General features: G+C 40.4%; 1 protein-coding gene across 1 annotated transcript in view; it reads right to left on the bottom strand.

The window, feature by feature from the left end:
- Mpp1 (membrane palmitoylated protein 1) overlaps positions 1–10264 on the bottom strand; it is a 24339-nt gene extending 14075 nt beyond the window's left edge. The window contains exons 1-3 of the mRNA XM_028785269.1: positions 10016–10264; positions 797–940; positions 424–502 (exon numbers count right to left, since the gene is read on the bottom strand). Coding sequence (XP_028641102.1) covers positions 424–502; positions 797–940; positions 10016–10117 — 325 coding nt within the window. The 5' untranslated portion in view covers positions 10118–10264. The remainder of the gene's footprint in view (positions 1–423; positions 503–796; positions 941–10015) is intronic.
- Between the last annotated feature and the right edge of the window lie 808 nt (positions 10265–11072).

Here is an 11072-nt window from a genome sequence, read left to right as displayed (position 1 = left end):
GTGTGTGTGTGTGTGTGTGTGTGTGTGTGTGTGTGTGTGTGTGTGTGGAGGGAGGGTTCAGAATTCATACTAAGATCTTACCATGAAGTTTTCTAGAGTCAGGTGGTTTTGTTTGTTTGTTTGGTTTGGTTTTTTGAGACACGGTTTCTCTGTGTAGCCCTGACTGTCCTGGAACTAGCTTTGTAGGCTAGGCTGGCCTCAAACTCAGAGATCTGCCTACCTCTGCCTCCTGGGTGTTGGGAATGCATCTCCATGCTTGGTTTAAAGAGTCAATTTTTAAGCCAAAGAATCTCTTGGCATGTTCATGAAAATGCTATTAGTTTTGAGGACTATAAGCTTCTTGTCCCAAACCACTGAACAGAGAGTAAATAATTAATCCCAGGGTAAAATTAGACTTAGAACCCCTCCTCCCTGCCAGAGTACCTTGTCTATGAATCATGCCACCATGGAGAATTCTGGCCACAGTACATGACTGTTTTTCATTCAGCTTCAAAGTAATTCCCTGGAATAAAGGCAATGAAAAAGTAAACTTTGTTTTAAGCCCTTTCTGAGGACATCTTTAAAGCATCTTAAGGAAATTTTGCAAGGAAAATCATTTCCATCTATATCATGGACAGTTCTTAAGTAAAAAGCAAGAAGCTTGTTCTGAAAGGAGCTTGAAATGGGGACAAAGAAACACAGCAGTAAAGTTGGCAGTTTGTACAATTCCACGAGTGGCCTTTGGCATATATTCTTATGGCCCAATGACTTCATCAGTAGAGTGTAAGTGATGAAGGACAATAGGACAAGAGATTACCATGGGCTCTTCTGTGATCTTCTCAAATTGTATGAGACGAACTCTCCGTGCCTCCTGCCCTTTGGCATGGGCAGGGCTACCTGGAGCAGTGGACCCATTGGTGTACATGTCCTCAGTGGCAACATTTGACTGGTTCAATGAAGTCTGTCAAATAAAAATAGATTAATGGATAAAATAAGCAGTAAAACCCCATAGTCAATCAACAATCTGTAATTAGAATCCAAAAAGCTTTGAAAAATCCAGTTCTTTTGATCTTTTGTTTTTGTTTCTGGAGACAGGGTTTCTCTGTGTAGCCCTGGCTGTCCTGGAACTCACTCTGTAGACCAGGCTGACCTCGAACTCAGAAAACCACCTGCCTCTGCCTCCCAAGTGCTGGGATCCAAGGCATGTGCCACCACTGCCCGGCTGAAAATCCAGTTCTTTTATAAGGTTGACATTTACTCTCATTTGAGTCCATGTGAAGCTGTTTGTAAACTTCTTTATTCGATTTAATATACACATCTTATGAGGTCATTGCAGATAAAGAAATTATTTTTATTAAAAAATATTCTGTGGGATTAAGAGATAGCTCAGTGGTTAACAGCACTGGCTGTTTTTTTGTGAGAACTTGGGTTCAATTTTCAGCACTCACATGGCAGTTCACAACTGTCTATAACTTCAGTCCTAGGAGATCTGATGTCCTCTTCTTACCTTTGCTGACACAGGCATGCATGTTGTAACCAGACAAAAATGCAGGCAAAACAACCATACAGTGACAGGCACTTTAGACAGTTCAAGACTTAGTTACTCTCTTTCTTGGCATGATAAGCAGTGTAAGATCAATCAAGAAAAAATACAGAAAAATGGATTTTAATCGGACTCATGCTTCAGTTTACATACAAAACTCAGTTACAGATGGGTTCCAGATACAAATGTAAAAGGTAAAGCAGATAAATTCTAAGAAGAAAAAATTCCTTCAATACCTTGAGTAGTCAAAATATTTTATAATACATGATATGGAAACATCTAGTCATAAAATAAAGTCTGAAAAGATAAATGCCATAAAAATTTAAGAAACATGCTCACCAAAAGATTCCACTGGATTGTGTAAAATGTTAGCAGAAAAGACACAGAGATCAATAACCATAAAATAAAAGGATTGATTTTTACCAAACATAATATCTTTCATCAAAAAAATACATATAGAAGTAGAGGCTAGACATTCGTGAGCTCAAGGCTAGCCTGGACTACAGAGAAAAACCCTGAATAAAAAATGCCTTCTTAGCCGGGTAGTGGTGGTGCACGCCTTTAATCTCAGCACTTGGGAGGCAGAGGCAGGTGGATTTCTGAGTTCGAGAGTTTGAGGCTAGCCTGGTCTACAGAGTGAGTTCCAGGACAGCCAAGGCTATACAGAGAAACCCTGTCTTGAAAAACCAAAAAAAAAAAAAGCCCTCTTTTGTCCAAATAAAACCACAAACATGACCAAGCAGAGCTTAGTGGTAGATGCCTATAATCTCAGCATTCGGTGGGGTGGAGGGGTTTGGTTCCAGCTTGTACTACACTGTTTAATGTCACCTACAAAATAAGACCCTGTCTCAAAACAAAAACAAACAAAAGCAGATGAATAAGAGATAAGCACGGTACTCCCTCTACTTAGGAGCCTGAGGCAGGAGAATGGCTAAAGTCAATCCAGGAATTTGAGATCAAGCTGGACAGCACAGTGACACCTCACCTCATCTCAACAAACAAGAAACTGGAAAGGCATGTAAGGCCTGAGAGTAAAAGTTTGCAATTTAACAAAGGACTTGTATCCAGAATATACTGAATAACAAGATAATAAAAGATAAAAGTTCAATGAAAAGACAAAAGATTTGAACAGATTACTCATTAGAAAAGATATATGACTACATAAAAACACATGAAAAAGTGGTCTACATCACAGTAACCAAGGAAGTATAGATTAAATTAGAACCACAAATGCCAGAAGTGGTAATACATGCCTGTTATACCAGCACTCAAGAGGTAGAGACAAGGAAGCTGCTGCAGGTTCAAAACAAGCCTCAGCTGCACAGAGAGTTTCAGCTAGTCAGGTCTACACAGGAGACCCTATCTCAAAAAAATAAAATAAATACCCAAAATAACAGAATGACTATATATGTCTACTAGAAGGTCTGAAAGAAAATACCCAACTACTCTGTGGTCCAGTAATCCTACTTTTAATGGTTCATCCAAGATGAATGAAAACATTTGTCCACACAGAAGCTTGTATACAGATATACATAGCAGCATTAGGTTCTCAATAGTCCACACAAAACGAAACAACAAAGGTATTGAACCACAGGACAATACACAAGCCAGTTGTCCATGCATTCAAGAGCTCAAACTACAAAATAATGAATGAATTCAGAAACCCGTTGAATAAAGGAAGTCCTATTAAAAAAGAATATGTACAACATGATAAAATGTATGTGAGATTTTAGAACAAAATTTTGTTGCTCTTGCAGAAAACCCAGAACCCACATGATGCTCATAACTACCTGTAATTCCACTTCTAGAGCATTTGATGACCCTTTTTGGCCACAGGTGAAAACACCCAAACTCATAAACTAGAAATAGGAGGAAGAAAACTCATAAACTCATAAATATTTTTTAAAAGGTGGAGAATGAAAAGGGAGCTGGCTCAGTAGGTAAGACTGTTTGCTGCCCAAGCACTAATACCTTTAAATCCCAAACACTCGTATAAAAAGCCCAGTATGGCCAACTATAATTCCATCAGTATCTGGGGCAAAGGCAAGAGGATCAGCAGTGCTTACTGGCCATCAGTTTAACTCTGGGTTCAGTGAGAGACTGCCTCAAGAAAATAAGTTAGAAAGTGATAGGACACATGTCCTATGTTAGTGCATGATGGCACACATTTGTATGCATGTAAACATACAGCACACACACACAAAGTTTTTTTTTAAAGAATAAAAAGGCAAGCCATTGAGTCTAGAACTGGAACTCTTATACCTGCAGATAGGCACATAAACTTGGGGTCTCTCCACTGAGACAGAAGGTCATTGATTGGAGCAAGGGCAACTTATTATTAACTACATCACCCCACTGGGTCAATAGACCTAGAAGGAGGGTATCATATATCCATGAAGAAATCCTGATAGGCTCAATCTTGTATAGATCTTGTAGTATTGCTTTTTTTGCTTGTTTTTCTTTTGTGTGTTGTTTGTTTGGTTTGGTTTTCTTTTGTTTTCTTTTTTCTTTTTGAGACAGGGTTTCTTTGTGCAACCCTGGCTGTTCGGGAACTCACTCTCACTGTGTAGACCAGGCTGGCCTCCAACTCAGAGATCTGTTTACCTCAGTTTCCTGAGTGCTGGGATTAAAGGTGTGTGCCACCACCAACCAGCATTGCTTTTTAATGTCATAAAACTTTAAGTTTGGATTATTTGAGAATAATATGAAGACATCTTGCGTTTCTTACCCACAAATGTTTGTGCATAAAATAACAAATCAAAACCTACACAGCAAGCCATAGGAGGAAGAACTAGTGTAAGCTTGGTATTTGGGTACAAAGTGAAAATGGAGAGCAGCTATATACTATCCACACACAGGGACACTGGGGAGATTTAGAAGGTCTTCTCAATAAACAGAGCTGTGAAAAATATATTTTGCCAATTCATTTTTCTGGGGGAAAAAAGAATCTTGAGTAGGAATGTCTGGCCATGAGCATGGTAGAATGGACAGATGACAGACAAGGAGATCTGGTCTAGAAACTTAAGGAGAGAAGTATGTCTTGTAGGTGTGCTTTCCACAAAGACCTCTTAATTTACTGCTTCCTTTCTAACTAAAAAAAAAAAAAGAAAAGAAAAAAAATGAGGACTGACATAGTGTCACTTACTGTGTAATTTCCAGATGAGGAAGTGTTGAGAAACTGTCTTGTTTAGCAGCTAAAATGTCCCAAAACTCACATGACACTATCACATGGCATTTATGTTGCAACAAAAATGTTGAAAAGGAGTTGTAATTTGAAAAATAACTTAGAATACCTGGCAACACACAACTTCACACAATTCCCAGGTAATCTACCACAAACAATTCAATGACACTACAGTCACTGCATGGGAAGACACCATGTAGCCATGACAAGGAAGCTCTGAGGTAATTTTGAAACCATCTGTTTATGTGGAAAATAAAACAATTTGAAGACAATTATGCTAGCTTCACCATAAATAGTGAAAAATGAATGTATTCACATTTTCTTAGAACATACAAATAATGTCTGGAAGGAACAGTGGTTGTTTCTAGGAAGGGGGAAATTGGTTGGCTACAAGACAGAGGAAATTGACTTCATGGGCTAACTACTCACCATATCTTCCAAATTGTGCACTATGTGTTTAAATTACTTTAAGAATATAATTTAGCAAAAAAAAAAAATAAGTAGAACTTAAAAACCTGAGACACACTTCTTAACAGAAAAACACACTGTCTGGGTTAGATTCCTGGCTCTTTTACTAATGGCTGGTAACTTTGGATTCTTGACCTTCTTCCATTTCTGTTTCTTCAATTGTAAAAGTGAGGATGGTAACATAAGGACTTTACTGGGTTGCAAGCTTAACATAATTTAGAAGCACTGGGTAAATGTGAGCTATGATTACTATGTTGCTGTACAGCTATCTTGTTGGGAGTGCTGACATTCTAACAATACCAAAAGAAGCCACTAAAGAAAATGCTCAGCATTCAAATCCTCATGTATCCCACCATTTTTATGTCACAATGATTACTTTCTATTCAGAAAAATGAAAGTCTACTGTTCCCACCAAGCTCTCAAAAACACATTCCTTTCTATAACTGGCAAGATGAATTTTCTGACATGAGTAGGATTTCCAGTTAAGTTGGCAGTCTGAGTACTTATGTGGATCTCCTCCTCTCTCACTCCTTAGTCTATTATATGTGACTATCAATCAGCTCCACCTTGAAGGCAAGAAGGGCAGAGAGGCCAGGTCAGTTGGTTCCAGCTCAGAACTTCCCCCAGAGGACAGCTTTTCTTGTCTCATTGGCCAGAGCTGCAGAACACAGCCCCACAACCAGAGCTGCAAAAAAGGCCGGAAAATAAGAATTTGGTTGGACATCTTGCCATCCCAAACAATATCAAAGATCTGGGAAATGTGAAACATTAGTTCAGTAACCAATTACAACAATATAAAAACCACTTACTGACTTACATTTTAGAATCCACACACAGACAAATCTTGAAATAGTTATAAAGAACATTATAAATGCAAGGACTGCGACAAATTAAGATATATATGTGATAGAGGCTAAGAAGTTTAAAGAAATGAAGAAAGTACCTAATCTTGTCCCCTTAGAAAGGTGAGCATCAAAGGTAGTATCTGTACTGCTTGGCAGCAAATCAAAAAATATATAATTTTTTCTTGTTCCCCTCTCGCTGGTTTTTTGAGACAGGGTTTCTTTATGTAGCCTTGGCTGTCCTGGAATTAGCTCTGTAGACCAGGCTGGCCTAAAACTGAAACTCACAAAGAACATCCTGTATCTGCTCCACCCCTCGTGCTGGGATTAAAGGCATGGCAATGTTCAACTATAAATTTCTTTATTTTTGACTACCTAACTTTGATTTGTTTAGTTAGAAAAAAACCAAGAGACTCAGTCAAGGTGACCCAGCTATCATGTTCTCCACTTCTGCCTAGGACCAGTGGCTGGTCAGTCAGCTGCCAATAATTCTGTACCAGGTATTATTTTTCTCATACATAAGTGGTTTCACTCACTTGGTCTATGCAAGTTATAATCAAAGTACCTCTATACATTTTGACATTTTAAAAATTGCAAATATGATAGAAGGGCATAAACCTATGAGTAGCTAAACTAGTTTTGAAAAATAAGAAAGTAAGAAATATCAGTCCAACCAGTTTCAAAATTTATTATACAGTTTCAATAAAATATTATTTATAAACTAAGTATGGTAGCACATAACTGTAATCCTAGCACATGGGAAGGTAAGTCTGAGGGTAATCTGCAGTACAAAGTTTTCAACAATCTTGGGCTGCAAAACAAGGCCCGGTTTTATGCTGTCTTCTTGAACTTTCAATTCTGTGCTCATATTTTAACTTAATTCTGGAGTCTAAGGCTAATAAATTATTTTAGTGAAAATGGTTTCAAAGCCCTAATTTTGCCTTCAAAGACTGATCACAAAGTAGAGAGAAGAATTTAATTTTAGTCAGCTAGGCCTGGTTGTACAAGCTTGTAATCTCAATTCTCAGAAGGCTGAGACAAGGAGGTCTGCCGAGAGCTTGAGCCCAGTCTAGGCTATACAGTGGGACTCCATTTAAAAACAAAACAGAACAAACAACAAAAACTGCCAGGCATGGTAAGTTTTAAGGCATGCTTAGATTAAAGGCATGCTTTTAATCCTAGCACTCTGAAGGCAGAGACAGGCAGATCTCTTTGAATTTGAAGTTATCTTGGTCTACATAGTTAATTCCAGGCCAGCCAAGGCTACATAGTGAGACCATGTCTTTAACAAAAACCACATCTATTAAAAAAAGAGAATGGTTAACTTAATGATGTTTTATACACAGTCCCAACATTGGTCAAGTGGCTATGCAGGAACCAAGTGTCAAGTATTTGGAAATACAGTCTGGTGTTTGAGGTAAAATGGAGCTGCTTGAGTTTCAGTTGGAAGAAGCCTGTGTATATGTCCAGAGTGTATTAGGTAGATAAAGCAGATCAGCCAAAGACCTTTAAACATATGGCCTTTGGATTGATAGATGTATTTAGTACCTGACAAACAAAGCTCTAGTTAATGTATTATTTGAAGACAATACCTGTCAGAAAAAAATCCTGATTCTTGAGCCTTCCTGTTGCTCCAGTTCTTATCATTTAGAGTCAAATAGTTCTAATCTCTATACTTCCTTGGTGAATTGTTGGTTTTCTCAAGGCTTTTATAAATTTTTTGTTGTAGTTTTTCCCACTCACAAAGTGAAACAGATGTCCATGTGAAGAGTGGGTACTTGTGGTTTAGTCAGGGGGCTACACAAGGCTGGCAGGTGGTAGTAAGGAGCTCCTAGGCTCTTCTGTATTTAGAGTCATTCATTTCCTTGGACTGGACATTCTAATGTCACCATGTGGAAGCAGTTGGCAATGAGCCTAACAGTAGGCTGAACAAATGTTTGTTCATTCCTGTGCTCAGTAGTTCACTGTCACTTTGTTCTGAAGCCAATTGGTTTAAATGAGAAAGTTAACTGTAGTTGCCCCTGCTCTATTCACCCCCACTACTCCTACCCCTGCCAACTTTTTTTAATCTTTTTTTTTATTTCAACTTCCTTTGAGAAACTGTCTCTGCCCTTTGAACTGTGCTGCAGATGTTTCCTCTGAAGGAGGTGTAGGGGGCTATGAAGCACTGTCAAGTATCATTGCTGAAGCCTGCACTTTGTAGAATCCAGGATTTAAGGGGCAAACAGGACTAGAGGCAAAACAGAACAGCCTGTGCAGAGACACCAAGGTTCAATGCTATACATTCCATGTACAATAGCAGAAAACAAGTCTTGGTTGAGTCAGTACGGAGCATGGTCAGTGAGTCTGCTCCTCATTATCAGTCTACCAGAGAAAGAGCTCCTTCTTAGGTCTGGTTGTTTCATTTGAAGAGGATATTTCCATTCAATGTTTGTGTTTTCAGAGAATTTAAACTAAAAAATAAAGTACCATTTTCAAATTATTTAGTCTTTGCCCCAGTTTTCTCAGTACCTAGTATAGTCTGTTAATCTTCTTCGCCTTAAATAAGACACTAAACTAGAACACCAGGAACAGATGTTTTCTTCAGCAGTCATGACACTTTGGGGGAGGTCTGATAATTTCTTGCTGTAAAAATAAATCCATCTAGTTGTGACACTAAAAATGTCCTGAAGTCTGACATGTTCGCTCATGCCTATAGTGTCTATAAACTCAGGAGGCTGAGGCAGGAGAATTGCAAGGAATTCAAGGCCAGTTGCGGCAATAGAGTAAGCTACAAGCTAGCCTGAGCTAGAGTGAGATCAAGTCTCAAAACAAGAAACAAACAGATAAACAAACAAACAAAAAAGCAAAATGTCCTCCTACTTACCAGCAGGAGAGATAAAATTTGCTGACATTTAATTGGTGCACAGTTTCTTCCCCTAAGCAGTGAATTGCTCTGTCAGTGTTACTAAAAGAGGACTTTGGGTGTGGAGCATCGAAAGGCAAGATTAAATAACCATACTTCCAAAATTGGCTTGGGGAGGGGAAATGACACCAGAGGTAGGGAAAAGGAAACAGCTCCAGAATTGGGGAACCACAATACAACTTTCATAATATGGATTTTTCTTACCAATTATTCACTTTTTCTTTTTCCCTTTATCTAAAAAAAAAAAGAAGTGATCAAAACACATAATAGCTACCATTCCTACAGGAGTTTTTGGTTTTATTTTCCTCAGTTTCATCTAGTATCATCTTTGAACATTTTGTGTAAGTAATATATGTTGTTTAATAGCTGTACCTTCCTATCACAAAGCCATCTTCACTGAATCACAAGCAGCACCATAAATCTTCCAGGAGAAGGGACTAGAGAGTAGAGGGAGCAGGGTCAGTAGGTGGTTTAGCATTATAAGCTACTGAATGGAGAGGGGGAGACATGTTACACAGAATATAATCACAATCACCTCTGTAGGCCTCTCTGACACAGAAGATGAATAACTATTTACTGTCTAACACTGGAATATGAAGGCTACCCTAGTTTACAAGGAGCACAAGGAGACCTGCTGAAATGAAATGAAGAGGGACATGAGTGAGCTTTTTAGAGCACGAAGTTGGTTTTCACAACCACGTCTGTGAAACTGAACACAAGCGCTCAACAACAACCAGGCCGATCTACTATTGGATGTGTTCCTTAATGTCTTATTTTTCTTCTTCAAGTCTGTTACTTGACTTCCATCCATGAGCAAGTTTTCTTTGACCTCAAGTATGCATTTAGTCTTGGCCAGCCTCTCCGGATTTTCGCCTAGGAAAGCTGCTCCAGGCAACTATCCACCACACCCAGATCTCAGTAGAATCGGGCCCAATGCTAAGGCCTCACCCTGGGGCCAGGACACCCAAGATCTGGCCGTCCCGGGACAGAGTGCTTGGGAACAAGGCCATGGATAGGAAATATCCAGCAGCAGATGGAAAGGCCTGGAGCCTAGACCCAACCCGAACCCTAAGGACTCCAGGGGTCCCGCTAACCTCAGGTCGGTTGCGCTTCTGTAGTAAGTGCTCCAGGTAGAGGTCCGAGAGTGCGGTGCGCATGCTGTTCCCTCCCTCGCCTTCGCTCGACTTGAGCGTCATCTCTCAGGAGCAGCGACACCCAGAAACGCAGTAGCCGCAGAGCTTTGAGCCCAGGAATCACAAATCAGGGAACTGCGGCCTGCTCAGAGGCGAGCGAAACTGAGGCCGCGGAGGAGGTAGGGATCAAGAGCTGCGCGGGGAGCCAAGAGCGCCAAGCAGAGCAGTACCCACGCCCCGCCTACTCTCCACCCTGGCCCGCCCCTAAACCCACCCACGCCTTGGCCGATCTTGTGCTTAGCGATTGGAGAAGGCGCAGTTTAGCGTTGCTTGGAAGCTCCGCTCTAGCCACGCCTCTGCGGGCCCTGTGGAGATGCGCAGCCAGCATCCCTAAAAGAAAATTCGGAGACAGGAGCTTCCATCTCTTAACTCGCGCGGTCTGTGAACTACCGGAGCGGATCCCGAAATGTCCAGCTACTGGAACTGCCGCCCCTTTACCACCCACGAGTTGCAACTAGCAAGCCTCCTGGTTCCTAGCTGAGGCAACCCAGGAGTGAATTTTACATCCAGATTGCTCCCGACATCAGGAATCAGCCAGCTGCCCTGAAGAATGTAGGGGCTCTTAAATCAGTGGTCCCAAGGCCGATGCACCTTTTCAGGTTTAGACTTGTGAAAGTGTGCTTCTGGTACCATCATTTACATTGGTATATGCTGTTCAGTGAGGAAAGATGGGATTGCCCTCAAGAGCAAACTGGTTTTATTTACCTTAGGCCAGATCTCCTGCTGTTAATGCCACAGAATTTCTAGGAATCAGCAAAAGCAAATGGAACAAATAATCTTCACGAATCGGAGCAAACGCCCTAAACTTCCAAATGTTCTGGAGGCTAATGAAAGGCTTTCTGAACAAAATGAATGTTTACTGGGTTTAAAGACTCCTTGGGAATCGTCCTAAAACCCAGAGCTCACATGATTGGTAACTTATACCCTCCCCCTGTTCCTGGAGGAATTACTTTTAGGT

The sequence above is a fragment of the Grammomys surdaster genome, unplaced genomic scaffold (genome assembly GCF_004785775.1).
Source record: "Grammomys surdaster isolate TR1022 unplaced genomic scaffold, NIH_TR_1.0 125178, whole genome shotgun sequence".
NCBI classification, from domain to species: Eukaryota; Metazoa; Chordata; class Mammalia; order Rodentia; family Muridae; genus Grammomys; species Grammomys surdaster.
The sequence above is the reverse complement of the archived record's forward strand: the minus strand, read 5'-3'. Positions and strand labels throughout refer to the sequence as shown.